Source organism: Agelaius phoeniceus, chromosome 8 (genome assembly GCF_051311805.1).
Source record: "Agelaius phoeniceus isolate bAgePho1 chromosome 8, bAgePho1.hap1, whole genome shotgun sequence".
Classification (NCBI taxonomy): domain Eukaryota; kingdom Metazoa; phylum Chordata; class Aves; order Passeriformes; family Icteridae; genus Agelaius; species Agelaius phoeniceus.
In genome coordinates, this window is record NC_135272.1 from 7,485,805 (window position 1) to 7,508,322 (window position 22,518).

The 22,518-nt window shown below is 57.6% G+C and overlaps 2 protein-coding genes across 3 annotated transcripts; both read right to left on the reverse strand.

Moving 5' to 3' along the window:
- Positions 1 to 534: 534 nt before the first annotated feature.
- Positions 535 to 6,866, reverse strand: HSD17B7 (hydroxysteroid 17-beta dehydrogenase 7). The gene is made up of 9 exons (XM_054638372.2): positions 6,796 to 6,866; positions 6,470 to 6,673; positions 6,279 to 6,371; positions 5,301 to 5,415; positions 4,637 to 4,831; positions 3,640 to 3,744; positions 2,555 to 2,611; positions 1,907 to 2,005; positions 535 to 1,519 (listed from the first exon to the last, which is right to left on the reverse strand). Exons 1-9 carry the CDS (start codon positions 6,828 to 6,830, stop codon positions 1,424 to 1,426), a joined length of 999 nt encoding a protein of 332 aa, XP_054494347.1. The 5' UTR covers positions 6,831 to 6,866; the 3' UTR covers positions 535 to 1,423.
- A 1,030-nt stretch (positions 6,867 to 7,896) lies between these two features.
- DDR2 (discoidin domain receptor tyrosine kinase 2) lies at positions 7,897 to 20,830 on the reverse strand. Of its 2 annotated transcripts, none has more exons than XM_077181884.1 (17): positions 20,562 to 20,830; positions 16,964 to 17,070; positions 15,088 to 15,190; positions 14,736 to 14,967; positions 14,505 to 14,652; positions 14,269 to 14,374; positions 13,752 to 13,935; positions 13,438 to 13,681; positions 13,261 to 13,323; positions 13,004 to 13,134; positions 12,310 to 12,520; positions 11,595 to 11,818; positions 11,344 to 11,480; positions 10,778 to 10,969; positions 10,421 to 10,649; positions 9,757 to 9,906; positions 7,897 to 9,332 (listed from the first exon to the last, which is right to left on the reverse strand). In XM_077181884.1, exons 1-17 carry the CDS (start codon positions 20,675 to 20,677, stop codon positions 9,195 to 9,197), a joined length of 2,715 nt encoding a protein of 904 aa, XP_077037999.1. In that variant the 5' UTR covers positions 20,678 to 20,830; the 3' UTR covers positions 7,897 to 9,194. The 2 variants fall into 2 exon arrangements, with proteins under 2 accessions (XP_077037999.1, XP_054494485.1); XM_054638510.2 differs by having other exon boundaries at positions 20,566 to 20,810.
- Between the last annotated feature and the right edge of the window lie 1,688 nt (positions 20,831 to 22,518).

The following is a 22,518-nucleotide window of genomic DNA, read 5'->3' on the forward strand; positions in this document are numbered from 1 at the left end:
AATGAAAGCAAGACTCTTTAAATGTGTATCCCTGCAAGGCAAATCCATGAAGAGCCTAGATTCTCCTGGCTGCCAGCTCTGTGCAGGTTTCCTAGCAGAGCCCCTCTTTGTGGGCACCCTGGCAGGAGGCAGTAGCCAGGGCATGCAGCACACCCCACTCTAACAGCACCCGACCCCGGGCAGCCCCAGGGAAGCACATTAAGCCATTAATTGATGCATTAAGCATTAAGAGTCATTATGTGACACAACAGGGTGAGCAAGCACCAAGAGACATCTCCCAAGAGCCTAAGGCTGGGAAACAGTCCCAGACTTCCCGCAGGTGCTCAGCACACAAAACCACACTGAAGTCTTTAGAAATCACTCATGTCTTTCCTTAACTAAAGAAGCCAGAATGGTGGTTAACAGCTCTTCAGTGGCAGAGAGACTCCACATTTCCCAGGTATGCACAGATTTACAGCACAAGGCACCAATTAAGTTTCCTTCCAAGCCTCCAAGTCAGAAGTAGATGGATATGGGAGTAAAAACACCACTGCATTAAGGACAACTCAATTTCAGTCATTTATTCTTTACAGCACTTGAAGTTACTTGGTGTCAGGTACTTGGTGAAGGTCTCCAGAAAAACAACAGGAAGAATGGTTGGTACAATAGATTTATATAAAAAGAGTTAAATAGATAAAACAACATGGTAACCTCTCATTCTTGCTCTAAACAGAGCAGACTGACCCTGAGTCCAGGTTAGCATCATCCTTTCAAGGCAGTCATGGTTAAAACCCTCAAGTGCCCATACCCAGGGGACAGCAAGGCATCTGTCCTCACAGTTGAGGCAGGTGTGTGCTTCTCAGGCCAGCTCTTCAGGAGCTTGGTTTCAGCTGCTGGGCAGACCCTGCCTGCCAGTAAGGTTCAGTCTCGTTGAGCAGGTCTGTAGAGCCAGCCCCAGCTTTGGTGAACAAGTGTAAGGGCAGCTCTGCCGAAGGTGAGCCTTCAAGTACATCAGGATGAGCCACAGGTGATGTGTTTGAGCCATCTACAAACACCAGCAGAGCCAAGATGCAGGGCAGCACCCCAGACTGCTGCCTTTATTGCCCTGAGCCAGATGGAAACCACAGGTTCTGAGGCTGTTCCTGAACCACACACAGCTCAGTCACGCTTCTGCAAGACACCACTTTGCAACTGTGTTAAGACAAACTCTGCCTACTCAAGGTCTCCAGTTTTATGCCAAAAGAAAAATCCCATAGCCAAAGGTCTAAGTATTTCTCTTCAGTTTTCACACTTCCATTTTCAGGAACTGTTCACCTTCTGTCGAGAAGGAAGATTGTGTCTGAAGCCATGTGCCTGCAGAAGAGCTGGCAACACAGGTAGCACCAGAATGAAGAAACCCCAAGTTACTGATACAAGACTCTCACCCCACTGAGACTAGCTTTACTTAATCTAAGAGATCATGGTATTTCTCTAGACTCTGCTCCTCCAGTTCCAACAGCTTCTGGTAAAGTTTCTCGGCAGTGTCTTCATCCACATCCATCTGGAAGGCAAGGAAACAGCACTGTGAGACCATCACCTTGGTGGCAGCCAGTGCAGACACTGAGGGCAGCTCTGGGGATAAGCAGGGTGCATTTCCAGAGCTTCACAAACAGACATCTGTCACCAGGGCATAAGCCAGAACATATTTTGGGAAAGTATCATCACACACTTAACCTATTCTGATCATCACTTCCATTGTCTTCCAGACTCCAGCCTAAGCCAGGAGTTACTCTAGGAAGCACTGCAGATAACCCCACATCCCTTCCTGCTACTTAGCCTTCAACAAGCATCTTCCTTCCACTCCAGGCACAGGACACCCTTGGCACCAGCCCTGCCATCCAAAGCAGATGGCAGACCCCCAGCAGCAGGAAGCTCCCTCTCCATTGACCTTTCGAGGCTCCACATAGCATCTCCCCAGTCCAGAAGTACAGCTGTGGTATTTGACAAGAGAATCCAGGTACTCTGGCTTCTGTTTGAACAGCCACACCTGGGAAGAACAACACAAAGATGTACAAGTCCAGCACACACTGTCCCAGCCATGCCTGTGGGCAAAGACCTGACTGCCAGCAGACACAGGAGAAGACACCACAGGAGCACCCACCAAGCAGGGGAAGATGTGATATGTGAAGTTCTGAGCAGGCTCCCTTCAGATGTGACCTACTTCAGCCAATAGTAATGGAGGTTTCTGCTAAAGCAGTTCAGCATGGCTGAACTTGCTCCCACTGTGTTTGAGACACGTTTGAGACTCCCCCATGACCCACACCTCCATCCCCTGTGCTACACATCATTCTCCCTGGTCAGGATGTTTTCCCAAAACCATTTATTTTATGGGTACTGGGTGAAGGTCATAGACCTCCATGTGGCTGAGCAGCCCTGGGGACAGCTGGCTCCCCACACTCACTGCTGTGTGCTATCTGGGGGTCAAATACAGCTCCCACCCACCAGCCTCACTGAGAGGCTCTTTGCTTAAGCTACAAGACCCCAGAAGAGCTACTCAGAAGGAAGCAATGTTAAAATCAAGTTGTGAACTACTTACGTGAGCTTCTGCTCCATTATAGGGTGTCAGAGTATAAGTTTTGGCAAAAAATCGGATCTGAGGGGAAAAGGACATGGCAGAATTTGTACTGTGGCCCAAGGTTTGTTGGCAAGCCCTGAGCAGCCCAAACACTTCAGATAATCTACCAGAGGTACAAAGGCTTCTCAAACTGGGCAATAGGTAACACTGCACACTGACTAAAGCATCCCTTATCACCACAAACTGCTTTCTGGAGCCCCCCAGCAAGTGTCACTCCATGGTCCCACACAGAGTTCACCCCAAGGCAGGAGCAACAGGCCACACACACCTTGCAGGTGCCTCTTCTAGAAGGGTCTCAAGGGCAGGAATGGCAGGAGGCAGAGGGGATCTGCAGGACTGCCAGCCTTGGGGACAACTGAGAAGGCACTGCCTCTCTGCTGCCAGGAGAAACGTGATCCATCAGGATCAGCTGCTGCAACTGGGGCAGCTTAAGATGAAAGGCCACTCTTGCAGCAAGTGCATCAAGGCTCAGAACAGGCAGCCTTCAGGGACAGAACTGCAGTGAACCTGGAAAGCTGAAGGCCAGAGGAAGAAAGGCAAGGAAACTTCTGGGGAAGCAGGGAGGGAGGCAATAGAGAGCAGGAAGCTCTGCTTTCCATAGGCTTGGAAAGAAAAAAACAACACTGCCTTCTAGAGGAATGGAAAGAACAACACTGGAAAAGAGGTTGTTCTAGAAATGAACAGCATCTCAAAGCACAGGGGCCAAGCTAGGGCCACATCCCGAGCTCTGCTGCCAGCAAGCCAATGGTGTTTCACAATCCCAAGCAGAACTGGCAAAGCTTCCAAGGAGAGCCTTGACAAACACTGCTGTAGCTGAAGGGCTGAACGCTGCTCCTCTGCCAGTGTCCAGCACCAAACCTCCAAACTCAGCTTGGAAACTGGGGCCCCAAGATGAGAAGGGGAATGTTTACAGAGGGTCCAGCCTGCCCAGCCCAACAGAAGGAAGAAATCTATACCAACACAGGCAGCAAGGAGCCAGAAGTGTGCTGTACATCACTTGCAGTGAAGTGTGTCACAGCCCAAAATCAGCCAGGACATCCACTCACCAACCACATGATGGGCATTAGCAGCTTCCACAGAAAAACAGGCAAAATTCTGTACGTCATGTTGGACATAACGAGCCCAGGACAAACAACACTGGAATACAGACCCTGCAGAGAAGAAACCAAGTCAGTGTGCAATTACACCACACTTAAAAGAGTGGGTCATGCTGCTTCCCTCCCAGTACTCCTCAGCCAGAGAGGGTGTGTACAGACATCAGACCGTGATACTCCACTAAGTACCAGAGCAGAGAGCAATTAGATGTAGAGATTTTTAAGAGGTCCAAATTGGAAAGGTTTGCGTTAGATCCATGCCCATTACAAACCTCCAGGGTAGAAAATGCAGCCTCCTGTTGCAATCTCCATGCAGCTCAGCAGATATCCCAAAAATTACAGCCCAGTCAGACTTAAGACTACCTCTTCTTTAATATATAAGAGCTCAGCCTTTTGGGACTAAAACATTTCGTCCAGAAGTGTTTGAGAATGGCAAAAGCACTACTGCTGGACCAGAGCTGCAGCTGCCAGCAAAACCCATCAATGCCCCAGGACAGGGAAGGCAGGTTGCTTGTACAGCTCCCTGGCAAACCTGAGCAGCAGCACAGAGCCATCAGCAGAGCCTGCAGCTCCAGTGCTTGCAGGCAGCACTGCCAGAGCAGCCCTGTGCTGATAGGCAAGGACACCTGAAAAAAGCAGAGGCTCTTTGCTCTTTAACATCAATTCTGATCTAAAGAGAAGAGCTTGCAAGCTAAGTACTGCTCCCAAAATCTCCCGCTTTGGGAAGTTTTTCTGGCAAAAGCTCCAGAATCTGGCAATCTCTCTGGTAGATTCCCTACCCCCCACACCGCCAGTTCAACCTCAGCCGTGTTTAGTTCTTACCTGTGCACTAAGGAATGCATCAGATTGCTATGAGTGAATGAATGCAACTAGGTAACAACAATGTCATGATAATTACAAACAGTAGCAGCTCATTAGGTTTCTGCAGCAACACAAAACCCATCATCACCTGGTCATTAAATTTCCTGTTCAAAACCACACTTGTCAGGTCAGTAGCATATTTAGAGGAACTGTATGATTCCTGCCCCTTGGCATGCTGATAGTCAGAGAGGCTGAAGGCAGACTCCCTGGCATTGCTGGAGGAGGTCCAGATGAGTCGTGAGGGCTTCTCGTTACTGCAGAGCAGAGACTGAAGCTGACGAACCTGGAAAAAGAATCCTTAACTTATTTAATACAGCAGTCTCCCAGTCTTAGGGTATGACTTTACAGCACCTAAGGCTGTGAGCTTCTTTCAGCTTTCCCAGACAGCTTTTCCTAGACTAGCCAAGAGCAGACACTTGTATGAGCAGCTGTCATTCAGCTGGACAGCTCAGTTAAGCACCTCAGAGTTTAATACAGCCAAGCCTTAGCATTTATCCTGGATGGAGAACTTCATATGACTGACTTCTGTCTGCTGGCTCACTACAGTAACCTCAAAATTATATTAACCCTTGCAACAAAAGTCACCATTTATTGCTTATTTAAACAAATGTCAAGCCTTTGTCCTGTCATTCTTTATCTGTCAGGCTGCAGCCTCCATCAGCATCTGAACCTGTGAGATCTGTACTGCCCAGACCCATCCCTACCCACATCAAACATCAGACTGAGGGTTCAATCTTTGTATGAAGCCTCACCAGCATAAAGTGCCCAAAGAGGTTGGTAGCAAACACCTCCTGAAGCCCATCTCCATTCAGCCTGTCCGTCTGGGTCATGATGCCTTCTGCAGTGGTCAGCATGTGGAGCAGCTTCCTGGAAGCCAAGAACAGGAATTAGTAAGGTACACTGCCAGGGGGAATCCACCACTTCCTCACTTGAGCCTTTCAGCAGTACCCTCACCTCACAGGCTCCCCACAGCTTCGCTTTCAAGGGCAACATTAAACCATTAAAAAAATAGATGGGAAAGGTCTAGAGAGTATCCCAGGCCCTTTATTTGCAAGTGCCTCAATACTGACTAGACCAGAGAAGACTTGTCCCTTCCTTCACTTTCCCACGGTAAAGTACTGTTAAAAACACCTCCTTCCCTCATTTCACTCTCAGATAACTTAATCGAGCTTCAGCATCTAGCCAAGGCCTCGGGCCATGCCGAATGCAGGCAAGGAAAGCAGTCTGGCAGCAGTGCTCAAGAGCGCAGCAGTTCTGTCAGACTCATGCAAGTCACTGTGCTCCTCAGCTCAGCCTCCCCGTGCTGCCTACAGAGCAGCGATGCTCACACCAACCACGACCCTCACAAACTACTGTGATCCACAGCTTTGAACAGCTACAGACACCTACACTGGCATCACAACAACAGTGAGGAGACCCAGAGTTCAACACAGCAGCATTTCTCAGGCAGGGGCTGCAGGCTCTGGGTGACCTCCTGCCCTCCCCGTGCACCCAGCGGGCCTCACACCTGGCAGCAGAGGTGGCTCTGGGTGCCTTGGGCCATCCCAGCACGGCACTCAGCCGGCAAACCCACCCCACACAAGAGAGGGCATCCCCCGGGGACGTGCTCTCTCTCTCGCACCGGGAGGGAGACAGGCTCTTCAGCACGGCACCCAGGGGCACGGCCTGACGGTGCGAGCCCCCCGTGCTTCCCACAGGCGGGGGCTGGAACCCCCGGCAACACCTCCTACCCCGTGAGGAGACCGTGCCAGAGAGCCTTGAAGTTCACGTGCGGGTTGGGCATGATCCCAGCGTTGAGGTAGACAAAGTCCAGACGCTGAAACCTGCGTGGAGAGGAGCACAGGAGCCGGGTTGGAGGGGTCAGGGGTGCCCGGTGGGGCGGAGAGCGGGCGGGGGTGTCCGATGGGGACAGATCCCGTACCTGCAGCGGAGCTCACGGGCGGCCCGTAGGACGGAGGCCAGGTTACCCAGGTCCATCTCCACGGTGGACACCTGGGCAGAGGGGTGGGTGGCCAGGATGAGGTCCCGCGTGGCTTCACTCTTCTGCTCGTTGCGGCAGGCGATGCAGAGGTGAATGCGGCCATCCTCATCCAGTAGCCGCTTGCACAGCGCCAGCCCCACACCGCTGCAACGGGACGGTGTCAGAGAGAGCCGAGCCGAGCTGAACCGTACCCAACCCAACCGAGCCCAAGCCAGGCCAGCCGAGCCGAGGCCAGCCCGCCCTTCCCGGCCCTCAGCGCCGCTCACCCGCTCGCACCGGTCACCAGCACCACGCGCTCCATCGCTGCCCCGCGCCCGCCGCCCCCGCCCTATAAGCTCTGCGCGCGCCCGGCCCCGCCCCGCCCGGCCCCGCAGCCAATCGGCGGGCGGCAGGGAGGCGGGGCCCGCGCCGCCGGTGGCGTGATGGTGAGCAGAGCGCGGAGCCACCGGGGCGCGCTCCGTGACCACGCCCCCTATGAACACTCCCCGGCGCCGAGGTCACGCCCCCATCGTGTGGGCCACGCCTATTCCACTCAGGGCCCGCCCCTTCTGCGGAGAGCTTTGGGTGTCGCCGCTGTCTCCCTCCCCTCCCCTCCCCTCCCCTCCCCTCCCCTCCCCTCCCCTCCCCTCTTTGCCGCCGAGGAAGGCAGAAATGCCCAGTAGGCCGCCGTTCCCTGCTGCCGCCATGGCCCTCCGGGGCAGCCCTGCCCCTGGCGGGGTCCCACCTGGAGCAGGGCCTGGACACAGCGGACCCCACAGCTGCCCCCCAGACTCCCCAGCGTGTTATTGAATGCGGGTCCATGCCGACGGTGCAGAGTGCCCGGGCCCCGGGAGCTGCAGATGTGCCCCACCTGCCCCAGCCCGCTGAGGCACGGCTGGGATGGGCCACAACGCACTCTGAGCACGGAGCGGCCATCCGAGGGGACAGGCAGAGAGACACCAATTCTAGGACACGAACAAAGCCCTTCCTCGTCTTGACACGCTCAGCAGGGATGAGGCATCCATCCTCTGTCGCAGGCAGGAGGAGCACGCGGGAGACCAGCCAGTCTCTGCGGGGCACAGCCACCATCCCTGCCCTCCCCTTTCCCAGACACCTTTCCCTTTCCCCGGCCCTGCTGCTGCACATGTCCTGCCATGGATGCTGAGCCTCAGAGCATCCTCCCTCCCACCCGCTGGGACAGACAGCTAGTCTGGGTCAGCCAGCTGCTCCCTCGATCATCCTGGCTCCAAGTCTCGGGCTGTTACCTGTGTTCCACACCACATCCCAAGCACACAGTGCAGCTCCAGAGCCCCCCAGCCCTGGGGTGCCCTCAGGGGAGGCAAGCTGAGCTGCCTGCAGAAGCGCCACAAGGAAACCATGCAGCCAGATCACATACCGAGTGTCTCTTCAGCGGGTTGGCCCCTACACATAGGTGCATCTACTGAATATACACATGCCTTAGCCACGGGATAGTGGGAACTGTGCCACGCGCGCCTGCTGGTGCTGAGCTAGTGCGTACAAGAGTGTGGAGGGCTCCATGGACCCTCCAAGTCCACAGTTCCTCCTGCCCAGCCACAGGAGGGTTTGAGTTTGGGGCCTGGTGGGTCACCTGCCAGGGCCCATGGCTTTGGCACCTACCCAGTTTGCTCAGAATGCTGGCAGCTTCAGGAGCACAGACAGGTGCCAGAATGCTGTGGGATGCTCAGGGTGGCAGAGCTCAGCTCAGGGGCTTCAGCTGGACTGTGATCCCAGGCTGAGAGCCAGGGAGAGCTGGAGCGCCCTGCTCCATGCCCATGGGGTTGTTGCAGGCATGGGCAGCAGGCAGCTGCCAATGAAACTCTGCTATACACATTCTTCTCCTGGCAGATGAAGATGTGGGTTAACTCTGGGGGAGGAGGACCTGGAGATTTCCCTATGGAACTAAAAGGTACTAGCATCCTGCTGCCAGCTGCCATGCATCACCTATGGGGCATCCAAAATGCATTTCTTGGGCAGTTGAGCTGCCCTGGAGTGGCTGTGGTCAGTGAGGAATGTCCCCTCGGCACAGGATGCCCGCTCCGCCCCGGCTGCACACTCCAGCAGCTGGGTGAGGTGCCAGGAGCACCCCCAGTCTTCTCCCTGTGCAGCTGGGGCTGGCCAGCAGGGAGGGCGCTTCCTGCCTCTCCATGTGGCATGTCCAAAGCCCCGAATGTCCACGGAGTCTTTGTTTTCACCCCGCGATCGCACAGCCAGAGGCTGCTCCCAACTCCTCCTGAAGCAGGTGGTGGCTGCTGGTCTGTCCCTGCTCCAGCGGGCACACACTTGCACACATCCCTTCCCCAGGCACCTGCCCTGTGTGTGGGCCGAGCTTCCTCATGGAGAAAGTCCAGCTGAAGTTTGTCCCCTTCAGCCGAGCAGGAGAATCCACTCTGTCCTGGTCCCTGTCACCAGGAACAGGCTGCACCAATAAATAACCCTCCCCCAGCCACTGCCGGGCTCGGTCCGCGGGGAAGAGGGAGATCTGAGCTGTCCCACACCGAGGGGCTTTGCTGTCCTTGGGGGCCTCCTGTGAGGCCTCACTGCACAATGAGAACAAGAGCAGCTGCTCCGGGTTTATGGCTAAGTCCGAGTGAAGTGGCTTCGGTTTGCATCTGGGGCTCCTCTGGGCACAGGGAAGGATGGGACCAGGACAGGCAGGAGCCGAGGGTTATTCTTCACTGGCTGAGTCCTGGAGAAGACGATGGATGTCCTGGAAGGAGGGACGATCTTTAGTGTCCCGTCTCCAGCAGCTGAGCATTAGCTTATAGACTGAGTCAGGGCATAGCATGGGCTGGGGAAGGTAGGTCTGCAAAACAAAAAGCAGAAATGGCAAAGAGAGAATTACTGCCTCAGAAACCAATGTGCAAACTGCTCCTGGAGAGCCCCGTATCTCAGGGTGCCCCATCTCTCCATGGCCCGAGATGGGGGCTGTGCTGCCATGTGCCCAGGGGCAAGATGACCCCAGATGGCACAGTGAGGCAGCAGGGGACACCTGCCTCTGTCCCTCAGACCCTAAAAGCTGCAGTGGGGTCAGTGAGCAAGCAGTGCCTTGGACTGTGTGAAGTGCAGCATTTGCCACGATGGGCCCTTCACCAGGACTCCTTCAGGAGGAGTTCCTGTCCCATAGCTGCCTCACAGCTAAGCTCCCTATCTGGTCACCTTAAAGTCTCTCCCCAGGCTCCCGATGTCCTAGTTCCACCCCTGTCCCATCCATCCCATCCCGTCCCTACCTGACGGCCCTGGTCGCGGAAGAACTCGCCGGTGTTCTCGATGACCTGCTCGTCAGACATGTGGGAGTAGGGCTGCTCCCGGCACAGCGTGAAGGTCTCCCACAGCGTCACTCCGAATGCCCACACGTCACTGGCCGTTGTGAACTTGCCCTGGCCAGAGGGAGCAGAGCAGGGTCAGGCATGGGCTTTACCCAGAAGTTCCAGGTGCTCAGGGATCAAAACTTCATTCTGGATGCTTCAGCATCCAGGTCTGGTCCCAGAGAGGTGCTTGGCCCCACAGACCTGCTTTCTGCCTGAGGCCAGAGCCTGGTGAGCTCCAGGTCTGGCTGGCAGTGACTGCTCTGGACTTGCCAAGGACCCAGCTCCTGGCAAAGGTAAAAACCAACATTGCTCCCTCTTCCAGGCCTGACCACGGCCAGGATAAAATGCCAAGCATCCCGTTTAAAGGATGTCCTGCACTGGGACATTAAAAATCACCACAGTCCCCCCAGCCTGCCTCAAAAACTGCCACCACTCCCGCTGTCCCCATGCTTCATCCCAAATCTGGGCTGCAGTGAGCAGAGACCTCCCCCTCCCTCCTGCACCCCCCAGCCCAAGGAAGCAGGGCAGTGAGCATCCCCAGAGCCATGTCAGTGTCCATCAGAGGAGCCCCGGCCCCGTGTACCAGCAGGATGCTCTCCCAGGACATCCAGCGGATGGGGAGCACCGCCCGGCCCTGGATGCGGTAGTAGTCCCCACTGTAGAGGTTCCTGCTCATCCCAAAGTCGGCAATCTTGATGGTGTAGTGCTTCCCCACCAGGCAGTTGCGTGTGGCCAGGTCCCGGTGCACAAAGTTGAGGGATGAGAGGTACTTCATGCCCGAGGCAATCTGGGTGGCCATGAACTGCAGGTCACTGTTGGGGGCACACGGGACGAATGAGCAGAAGGAAGGAAGGACAACAGCCAGAAGGTGCATGGCTCCAGGCAGGGTGTCCCAGGAGCAAGCAGCACTGCCTGCCCCTGCTCTCCCAGGCAGCCCTACCTGATGGTGGGTGTGTGGGCAGCAGCAGTGCCGCCTGCCTGCTGGCGGGACAGGAACTGGTTGAGGTCCCCATTCTCCATGTACTCGGTGATCATGCACAGGGGGTCATCTGTGATGCACACCGCCAGCAGCCGGATGATGTTGGGGTCCTTCAGCCGCGACATGATCTTGATTTCCTTCAGAAAATCATTCCTTTCCGGAACAGAAACCACACAGATGGGATAGACAGACCCAGAGGGCCACAGAGGTGAGTACAGACTGGCCAAGAGTGCCACCCACCCCCCCAAGCCTCCTGAAGACCTGTGGGCCACTTCCACTGGGACTAGAGAAGATGAGCTGCAGGGTGGGCTCAGCAGGTAGGTAGGCACTGGGGAGCTGGTTAGGACCAAGGATCCTGACGTGTGACAGCCCAGCATCCCCAGAGAGCTCAGGTGTGTGGTCCTTGCAGCTGCACTGACTGAGCATATGGCCGATGGAGACACGGAATGCTTTCCAAACATCCCAGCTCTCCTGGTGAGGCTTTGCACGTGGGCAGTGCTGGGGTGTGTGCCCCCCTCAGCCCCTACCTGGCATTCTTGTTGGCATCTGCCCGCAGCATCTTCACAGCCACCAGCATGGGGCGGTCAGAGCTGCCATCAAGGCCCTCCAGGGCAAAGTCCTTCCCTGTGAACTTCTCCATCCCTTCCACTTCACAGAGGTGAACCTGGGGGAGCAAGGGGCAGCCATTACATTGCTAACTGACAGCCTTCCACAGCCCCTGCGAGCTGGGAAGAACTTTGCCTGAGTCCTGCTCAGAGCAGGCCCAGTTCCCGCTCACCTCCCCAAACTGGCCTTCCCCCAGCTTCTCCTTGAAGGTCAGCAGCTTCCTGGGGAACTCCTCGACGGCCACATCCTTGCCAGCGAGCAGGTCCATGGTGAGGGCTGGCACTGAGTAGGTATTGCCACCTGTCACACCCTGCAGGTTCACAATGTCGGCCTCGGCGTAGTGCGGGACGCCCTCGGGGACGCTGGCCTGCGATGGCTTGGTGGGGCTGCTGCAGCCTAGGGGGACACAGCGGGGCCAGCCCTGCCATGGGTGTCCTGCCCTGCACCCTCTGCTCCCTGGGGCTGCTCACACTCTGCCCCTTCTGCCCCAGAGCCCCCGCAGGGCTGCCTTCCTGCAGGCAGCGCAGGCTGCTCCACTCTTTCCCCACCAATGGCAAACATCAACCAAGCCCTGAGCACCAGGGGAGCGGAGATCGATGCCTGGCCTCCACATCATTGAGGAAGAGGTGCCAGAGCATCCCAAGGATGACAGTGGGATACAGCTTAGTCTGGCAGTGGATGTCACTGACGGCTCTCAGTCACAGGCTTTTTGTGACCTTCATGGGGGATGCATGGGGACTTGTGTGACCTCTCCCTCTGTGACAAAATGTTTGGGGAGTGGCCAAAAGCTGGGGCTGGAGAGAGGGGGCTGCAGCAGGCTCAGTGAATGGTGTCCTGGCTGTCACCTGTGAGACGGCTGTGAGCATGCAGGGTGTCCTGGCTCTCACCTGTGTCCTCCTCCCCCGCGGTGAACTCAGGCAGCTTGCGGATCAGGCGGGAGGGCTCCTGGTAGTCGGGTCCCAGGGGGAAGATGCGGTCATAGGTGGAGCTGGACTCCTGCTCGCTGGGGGAGGAGGAGCGGTTGTGGTTGAACATGCTGGATTCACTGGGCAGGGAGAGGCTGACGGTCATTTCATCATCCAGCATCCTCCGTGATGCCTGTGACAGCAGGGCAAGGGAGGAGAGAGGTGGGGTTCCCCACAGCATGGGCAGGATGGTACCAGGGATGTGACCAAACCTCCTCTCTAGTGCCTTGTCCCTAGGTTGCCATCCCTGCCTGAGTTTGTCCTCATGTTCCCCCCTTCTCTTGTCTGCCTCTATGGAAAAGGGTTTAACTTCATCAGTTCTGTGAGTGACCTTGTTTAGGTGGTGGCTGTGGTGAGAACCCTCCACATCCAGGCTCCTGTTCCCCAGATCAGCTTCAGGACAGAGGGATGGACAAACAGGAAAGTTCCAAAGTCACCACCCTGCTCAGCTAAGTCCCTTTCCTTGGGAGATGGGTGAAAAGCCTTTCTGAGGAGGGGAAGGGAGCATCAGCCCTTGCACGGAGTCTGTTTTCTCCGTGCTGAGCTCCCAGAAGAACCTGCCCAGAATGACCCCAACACCACAAGGCACCTCACCAGCCACACCACCCTTGCCCACCTTCTCCAGCATCTTCTGCCAGAACTGCCGCCACAGTATGATGACAATGATGGCCACCAGGATGAAGATGATGGCCACCAGGCACCCGATCAGGATGCGCGTGTTGCTGTCGTCTACCTTGAGTGTGGGGTCTAGCCGGAGAAGGGGACAGAGAGGGCCAGTCACAGTGGGGAATAGGGAGACCCCCTGCCCCTTTCCTGCGTGGGATGGGGCACAGTGCCCACCCAGCACAGGGTGACATTGCTTCCCATGCTTACCGTAAGTGGTGGGGACCACGGGTGCCTCGGCAGGGGGCACTGAGTTGTTGTACATGGCTGCATCTGGCCAGGGAGAAGAGATCAGGGTGGGGGTGTGGATGGTCCACAGCCCTGCTACCTCCTTGAGCCTCCCACCCAGGAGAGCTTGGTCCCCATGAGGCTCATGGCAACCAGTACCTGACTGGAAGGTGATCTCACTGAACATCATCCATGTGTCGGCGAAGTAGTACTGGCACTTGATGGCGCTGGCCATGCGGTGGAGCAGAGGCACGGTGACGAAACGGGCGCTGGGGTTCACATCATCCAGCACCAGCACCGAGGACACGGCGCTAGGCTCCCACTCGCTGGCGTCGGCGCGGAAGTAGCACTGCACCTCCTTGAAGATCTTCACACCTTTGGCGAACATGTTGTTGCAGTGGACCTGTGGGGCAGCCTGTCAGCACAGCTACCGAGGGGCACAGGGAGGGTGACAGGGCGGGGGGGGTGAGGACCTTCATGGCGGTGAAGTTCCTGATGCGGTCAAACTCGAAGGTGATCTCCACATAGCCGCCTGCCGTGCTCTCGTTGCGCCAGCCCACGTAGTCGTAGCCTGGCCAGACATGGTACTCGTGGGTCTGCGTGAAGTCGTCCAGCCCCGACACCCCGTCCGTCAGCTGGCCCAGGCCCTCTGTCATGCTGGCATGTGCAAAGGGACAGAAGGAGCATGACTCTTGCCAGTCCCACAAACCTGCAGCACCCAGCACCCTCTGGCAGCTCCTCACGGGCTCCAGGACACTCAGGGGGGGATTTTGTTCCTGATGTTCTCTCTCAAAAAGGCTGTGGGGCACTTAACATGTGGTGCAGCTAGAGCAAATCCAGGGGAAGGGCAGGAGCTGCTTCCCTCATGATGTGCAGCCTTCCCAGGCTGGCCATGTCCCCTACCTCAAGGACACTGCAAGCATTTGCTCTGCTGAGGATCAGCCTGAAAATGCCCCTCACCTGCTGCCCAGCATGGCACGCAGTCCTCACCTGTACCCAAAGGCCCCGTCGTACACTGAGTCATTCAGGTAGATGATGGTGCCCCCAGGAAGGATGAGCTGCTGCCCGACCGGCGCATTGTAGGACACCAGCCCATCTGCAGGGAGGGAAGGGTGAGTGCATGGACACCCCGCCAATCCCGGTGCTGCAGGACAGACAGCCCCCACTGGGATGGCCAGCACCCCAGCATGGGGACACAGGGACAGGCAGGGGACCGCAGCACACACCCAGCCAGGCGCAGCCGTACAGCTCCACGCGCAGGCAGACGTTCATGGAGTGGTCGGTGACAGGGATGAAGCGGACAAAGCGGGCGATGAGGGGCGGCTCCAGGTCCTTGAGGACAATGTCGTAGGTGTTGGTGTTTCCATCCAGCACCTAGAGAGAGAGAAGCATAGTGGGGATGGGCAGGAGGAGCCTCCTCACCCACCACCCAATGCAGCCCCCACTCGTCTCCTCACCTGCTTCCCGTGCCGGTTCCTCCAAGAGATCCAGCGGGTGCCATCCCGGCTGTAGTTGATTTTATACATGGGGGCAAACTCATTGCCATGGCCCTTGGCGTGGCGCCCCTGGGTGCCCACCAATGTGATGAAGTGCAGGGCTTGCAGGTCAATCTGCAGGAACTCCTTAAGGTCATTTGGCTCCACTGGGGTCTTGGGGCACCAGGCTCCATCGCCCTCCTCCGAGTCCAGCCTGAGAGCCCAGAGTGGAGGAGCTGTTTGCAGGTGGCTGAGGCCAGCCCCATGTCCCCCTTCTCCCTCCATGCTAGCCCAGACCCTGCTGTGGCTATTGCAGGAGGGTGCCCACACTCACCGTCCGTACTTGGCGGCTGTGGAGTCAGACCAGTGGCTGGAGGCTGAGATGTCCTCGTCAGGGATGTGCCCACCCGACATTCCCAAGGGGTACCGACACACTGCTGCAATGACACCAGCAGGGCACTGAGCAGGAGAGAATCCCTCCATGGAAATGGCCTGGGCTGGGGCACATCCACTGTGCCCCAGGGCAGCAATCTCCATCCTTCTGGCTCACAGAGAGAGGACAAAGCAAGGCAGGGACAGTCCTGCCAATGCAGGCACCTTCTCAAGCAAGCGAAGCCTCTGGCCAGAAGCAGATGCCAGCCCAGCTCCAAGTGAAGTAGGAAGAAGGGGAGGTGGCTCGAAGGCCTAACAGGCACGCAGGGCCCTGTCCCCAGGGATCTCCTCAGCCTTGCTGGCAAGGATCTTGGCTGTGGTGGACAGCCTGGGAGCTGGCACTGCTGTCCCCATGCTCCAGGGGGGCCACTTGCCCAGAAACCTCACTGCAGCAACTGTGCCACACTGCTCGCTGCTCCCTGTCCCTGCCTGAGGGAACAAGTGACCAAGACAGGCACTCATCCTCCCTGATGACCCCTCAGCTCCCACCCCCAGCCCTGCTCCTGGCTGGGCTGCAAGTGGAAAAGTACCCGGGGTGGCAGGCGGGCTGCACCCCCGAGTGGCAACCGACTCCTTCAGCATCGCATCCTCACTGCTTCACAGGAGTTATTTTTTCACGCCTGGCTGCCAAGAGCACTGCTGAAAGGGCGGCTTGTTTGGCTGTGTTTACCGTCTGGCTGCCGGCTCCAGCCCACCGCGGTTCTGCCACACACCACCCCGAGCAAACACCCGCACCAAGGGGGCAAGGACGGGCAGGACACTGCGCCTGGGCCGCCTCCTACCCCACAGCCCCCGGCCCGCCTGGCACTGCACCCACAAAGAACCCACGTCCCATTGTGTCACCATCCCCGGGACCCCAGACACAGGGATCATATCCTGCATCAGGCAGAAGGATGAGTGCATCTTCATCGTGAGCTTTGGCACAGGGGGAGCATCTCTTGTCTCTTGCTCTCACACTTGTCGTGCTCTGCAGAGCACAGCTCCTGCTGAATTCCCGTTCAATTCTTGCCAAACACAGGGCCAGCCCTGTGTTTTTGTCTTGGTAATGACAATCCTGGCCAGGCAAATCCAATTCTGCCAGCCATTGATGTTTGCAGGAGAAACAGGATTGCCTCCCTAAATAAGCACAGTGCAACCTCCAGGGAAGACCCAGCTAACTCCTCCCACAGATGGAAGAAGCCTTTGGAGGGACTTGTTAAAGGAACTCCCTGGGGAAACCCTGGGCTCTGTTCATCACTGCAGCACAGGATGGGGCTGAGCCCTGCAGGAACAGCCATCTAAACACACTTGTGCTGCTGGCTGGCGCAGTGTTGTGGTTTCTGAGCAGAAGCCAGGCACCCAGTCAAGCCACTTCACCAAAGCCAGCCTTGATTTGCTGCAAAACCCCCAGAGAAGGCACAGCCCAGCAGAGAAAACAATAGCTTGGCACCTGGGCAGCCTCCAGCCTCAGTGAGCCCCCATGGGCAAGGGCCCCGCTCAGAGCCCAGGGCTGAAGCGCTTTGCCATGTCCAGCACCCTGCCAGCTGCCAGGGGCCACACAGCACCTGTGGCACACTGCAGGGGCTCTGAAGGTCACTGCAGGTGCCCAAGTGAGGTGCAGGACAGCAGAGTGACCAGGCAGGTGCAGGCTTGGGGGCCACCACAAACTGCTCCCAGAGCTGAGAAAATCCCAGAGATGATGGAGACGATGCGAGTCCAAACTTGGCCATCTGGCAGGAGCAGAGACCAGGGAAATGAAATTATGGCACCTGCAGCCACCTGGTCCCTGTCTGACTTACCGGGGTTGACCTGGGCTCTGGCAGCACGTGGCACGTGCAGCAGCAGCAGTGGCAGCAGTGGCAGCAGTGGCAGCAGGGCCGGTCTGGTGGCCGACATGTCAGCAGGCCTGTGGAGACAGAACCAGGGCTCGTCACACTGAGGCAGCCGAGGAGGAGGCAAACACCAGCCCTGCTTGGGGCAGCCAGCTGAGGGTGGGAGCACTTCTCCTGCACTAGACCCTGTGTCCCCACCTCAGCCTCAGAGGAGGAACAGAGCCCCAAGCTCAGATCTGTGGTGGTGGTCACAGGGATGCCAGACCCCACCCCTGGGAGCCATGGTGTGCCACATCCACATGGAATGGCCACACGACCCGCGGGAAGCTCCCTGGGGCCAGCACTGGCCACCTCCACCGCAGGGCACAAAGGCTCTGGCCTGGCCACCCACCCTTGGCTGCCTTTGAAAGAAGAAGTTGCACAACCCCATCACATCAGACAATAATAGCAGGGTGCCAAAGCGGTTTCCTGCCTGCTGGCTTCGAGAGAGGAGAGCAGATAATCACCCAAGATTTACAGGGTATTTACTGGGATAGCTCCCCATGGCAGAGTGATGCCAGGGCCTTGTGTGACACAGAAAAGTGTGACAGAGGGCGTGGGAGCCACCTTGCACCCTCTGCCTCGAGGGGAGCATGGGATGGGGCTGGAGGGGACCTGGGGGTCCTGGGAACGGGGCTTGGGGAGAAAAAGGACTGGTGCTGCCGGGCCTCTCCTCAGAGGGGACAAGGGGACCTCCCCAGGACGTGCCTGCCCTTGTGTCAGGGCTGTCACCACAGCCATGGCCTTGGCCCTGGCTAGCCCTCAGCTGCCAGGAGCTCCCAGGGCCCGAGCAGCTCCCACTGTGCCCACACACCTCTGGGCCACCACCATGAGGCGTGGCACCATGCCAGGGGAAGCACCAGGGACACCCCTAAACGTCACCAGCCCTGCCTCAGGCTCCCTGAGCCCCCCTTATCTGCCAAGAGGACACTTTCAAACCAGTACCAGATGCAATCAGTTCTCTTTCTATTTAAAAAAGCTGTTTTAATCTAGTTTAAATGCACATTAACCTTTGAGAGAGCAACCTTCTAACCTGGGGGTTAAAAGGACTGCAGCTCCTGGCCAAACAGGGCCTGGCTGCTGGGGTAAATTCCAGCCAAGCCCACTGCACCAGGGATGTCTGTCCTGGCTGGCACCTCCCTGAAACAGCCCAGCCACTGATGCTGCAGGTGAATGCCTGATTGTGTCCCTGCATCACCCCACGGCCTTGTCCCCACTACAGAGAGAAAGGCTAAACACACCCAAAGCAGCTGCCCACATCCCACAGAGCCAGCTGGGAGGTGCCGGGTATGGCCCTGGGCGCTGCCACAGCTGGGGCTTGGCATGGCAGGAGCGAGAGCGGAGCTTGCTGTGGCCACACCAGCACCCAGGGGGAGAGCAAAACCCCAGGAGCTGCCACCTGCCCTCTGCAAGGAGCTCTCTGCACCCCACAGCACCCTGCTGGATTCCTGGGAGACTCTGCCAAACACCACAAGTAGACACCTCCACTTGGGATGATTCCCCCCCTTCCCCCCCCCTCCCCTTTTTCTAATTTTCCTTTCTTTTTAAAGCCCACATGTGGTTGCTTTTCCCCCCCTCTATTCCCAGCTGGGAAACTGTAGCTAGTTGCAACTAACTCAGCTGCAACTGGGAATTTCAGCTGCATTGCCCAGAGGCACACAAGAAGCTCCTGCGTTTGATGACGGCCAGTTCCCCACCAACATTAAAATCTTAATTTCCTTCTGCATTCCAAAAAATATCCAGGGATATTTTCCCCACTATTCTTTCAGGCTGAGTAAACTCTTTAAGCATCAGGATATCACATGCTGTAATGTCCTGCAGGGAATGCATTTACATTTAGCCTAGTATAGGGAAATCATCCCCACGTAGCCACTGGGAAGTGCTCATCGCTCCTCAGGGGTGTGGGGCTGGGGGACAGTGTGGGGACAGTGACTCAGGCCACAAGGCTGAGGGCTAAGGGACACACGGTCAAGCTCAAGGGCAGTACTGGCAGCCCAGCTGGAAATCAGTTTTGTGCCACCAGCCCTGCAAAAGGGATGGCTTTGCAACGTTTTGACTGAAAATGTTTGCTGAAATTTTTCAATCACTGGAAAGTTTTAGTGTAGACAGTTTTTGGAGCTCCTCCCTGGCATTGCCTGGGCTTTGAGTTTCCCTTGGCTGCTGCTTTTTTGTTGTTTTCCTTTCTTATTTCCCCCCTTCCTTATTCCACTGAAATAACCAAGGAAATAACTGGGGGAGAAACTAAATTCGCTTTTGTTAAGAGACAATCCCCACCCGAGCCATGATCCCTCTTGCTGTCAGCCCGTTCCAAGTGAGGTCCCCAGCTGGGCGAGGTCCCCAGCTTGCTTCCCAGGTGGGCACTGCCACCTTTGCTTCATCAGGAGGATGCATCACGCATGGGGAGGGGGCTGGATGGCAGCAGCCTGCACCCCTTGTGCACACCAGGTCCTGGACACAAGTCTGCCAGGACTTCTAGGGCTCCTGTTGCAGAGCCCCAGTCCTCACACAGGGCTGGGGCTGCCCTCCTGCTGCGTGAGACAGGTCAAGGCCACTCAGGGAACGTCCCTGAGTGAAGACAACCTGGCTGTGAGCCCGGCCCAAGGATGTTTGGATAAGGGGGTTCAGGATCCCTGCCCCAGCTGGCACTACAGCCCCCAGCATGCCGTGCTGCTGGCAGCCTTGGTGGGAGCACAGTGCAGCATGCCGGGACCCGTAGTCCTCCTTCCTTCCAAAAATGCCATTTTAGACTTTTTCTGGGCTGGATGCAGCCCCATTTCCTGCAGCAGCAAGCGCCTCTCCAGCCACGGGCTCGCTGGCTCAGCCCGAGGCATCGCAGCTGTCCGGGGTGCGAGGAGCAGCCAGCACATCCCCATGGCTCCAGCTGCCCCGGCGAGACCTGCCAGGGGCACGGCTGGGGGCCTGGGGACACCGTTCCTGCCAGGGGCACGGCTGGGGGCCTGGGGACACCGTCCTGCGGGTGCTGCATCCTGCGAGTGCTCCCTGGCAGCCAGGCGCTCCCAGCTGTCGCCCCGCTGCCAGCAGGGCTCCGCAGCAGCGCCCCAACACCACCCAGGGCTGGCAGCCACGAGTGGGCTCCCAGCACCAGCACGGGGACACGATGCTCACGAGCACCAGGGCAATGGCCTTGTGCTCCCCTTCCCAGTGTGACCCGGTGCCTGGATAAGGGACCCTGGGGACAGCAGGGCCTCCCTGGCTGACCAGCGCTGCCGCCAGCTCTGCCAACAGACACATAGGCGGGAGCTGAGGAGGGACACCAGGAAACGCCGGCCTGGCACGAGGCACGGGGGGAACCGCTGGCGCTGTGGGGTCAGCTGGCGAAAAGGGGCCAATTGTCATCTCCCCGAGTGAGGACAGTGCCCTGCTGCTGCCCCAGACCCTTCCCGGACAGAGCTACACCTCAGCCCCTCTGCCTGGGCTCCGCCGCGGAGCCTGAGCCGTGTCCCCCCACAGCGCCAGGCCAGGAGGGTCACACGTCCCCACACAGCCCTGAGGGACCCCAAGGGACTCACCGGAGCGCCGGAGGGCGGGCGGGCTCCGCGCCCCTCGCCCGGGCCGGGGGAGCCAGGTGAGGAGCGAACTTCCCCGGGCTGATGCAAGATGCCTCTGGGAGCTCGCTCGCATTCTGCGGATTCCTGGGAGCCGGCCAGAAATCCCACAATCCTACATCTCGCACATTTGGTTTCAATTAGGGAGCGGAGAAGGGGAGCCAGTCAGCGATCCGGGCTGGCGTTTCGGCAGAGGTTATTTTCCTCGGCCCGAGGGAATGTGCGCAGAGCTATAATTTACAGCAAAACCCATTCATAGCGCTAGAGAAAAAAAAAAAAAAAAAAAAAAGTCCCCGTGGCCAGCAAGGGAACTTAAAGCAATAGGCAACGTTTCACTTTCCAGTGCCTGTCCCGTGGCTGTGGCACGGCACACGCGTCCAGGACCCTCCTCCTGCACTGTGGGGCTGGGTAGGAGACCCCCAAAATGTGGGTCATGGGGACACTCCACAAGACCCCAGAGCTGGCCCAGAGGGTCCCACATAGGCTACCCCTCTCCGGGCCCCTGGGGGAATGATTTGGGACTCCTGCACGGGCACACGTGGCCAGGACAGCAGCCAAAGGACCAACCTGGCTCAGGGCACGGGCTTGGGGCTCCAGCTCTCCGAGCTCCACGCAGAGCTCGTGGCTTGACATCATTTCCAGGCACTAGCCTGGCACGGTGGCCACCGGCTACGCAACAAGGCAGGGAGAAAATAATACTACTACTACTAATAGTAATAATAATGGGCTTACATTAATTTTTGTGCAACATCAAAAACCACAATTAAAGAACTTTTTCAAAAGAATTTTTAGACTGTTTTGGCTGTGGTGAATTCCATGCTTACATTATGGGAAGGAAATAGCACCCTCGGCAGCAGGCCACCAACTCCCAAAAAAGCTTTCCTGTCCAGCTAGACACCCCAAAGCCCCAGGGCTATAGCCCCGCTCCTAAACCTCTTTAGCAGCATGAAGTCTCCAGACAAACCAACTGAATCACAGGCAGGGGAAGCCATGCACTGCTCCCAGCAGACACTGGTGACCCTTGTCACTGCCACCAGAGAGGGGCTGCAGCACCAGCTGACCAGCACTGCCAAGGGCGACAGAGGCACGGCATAGCTTCCCCGGGGCTGGCAGGGAGCAGGTCTGAGCAGTGCCCCATGTGCTGCCCCAGATCAGCTGGCAGGGAGAAGCACAGGCTGCCCTACGTGCACACTGGCACAAACACCAGCCAGCCTGCTACCTGAAGTGCTGCTCAAATGACTTGGCAGCAGCCAGCACCCTGGCGCTCTGCCCTAGGACCGAATGCAAAGGTGGTGGTCTGCAAAGCCCAAAAGCCAAAGGCTCGGCCATGCACAGCCCAGCCAGCCTGTGGTGAGCCAGCAGGAGACAGCACCAGCCAGGACCCCCCACGCTGCCCTGGTGGCCCTTGCAGAGTGCCTGGGGAACCAAGTGCTTGGCTGAGCCTGGGGTGCCCAGCAGTCACCTTTGCACCTGGGGGCCACGTGGTGACTTCCCCCAGAGGGAGTGGTTTGGGTCCATTCCCAGGCCTGCAAGGGAAAATTGCCTGCAAGGCAGCCATGGGGCAGTGAGAGGCTGTGGCCACATCAGGATCAGGAGAGGAGCTGGCCAAACTCTCCATCCTTCTTCCCAAACAGGAGTGGAGGCAGCACAGCTGCTCTGCCCCAGGCAGTCAGGACACCACACTCCTCGGCAGTGGGCTCATGCAGGAGCCAGAGCCCCTCCAGGAAAAGCAGAGGGCACATGGCAGTGGTGGAGGGCTCAGTGCCAGGATGATTTCACCCTGAGCACTCCAGCAGTGCAACACACCTGCCTGTTCCTACCTGCTCAAGGCTTGCCACTGTTTGCAGAAATATAAGAGGAGGGTACAACTCTCTGCTTCGTCCAGGAACACCCCAAATGAGCACTGCAGGCTAGAGG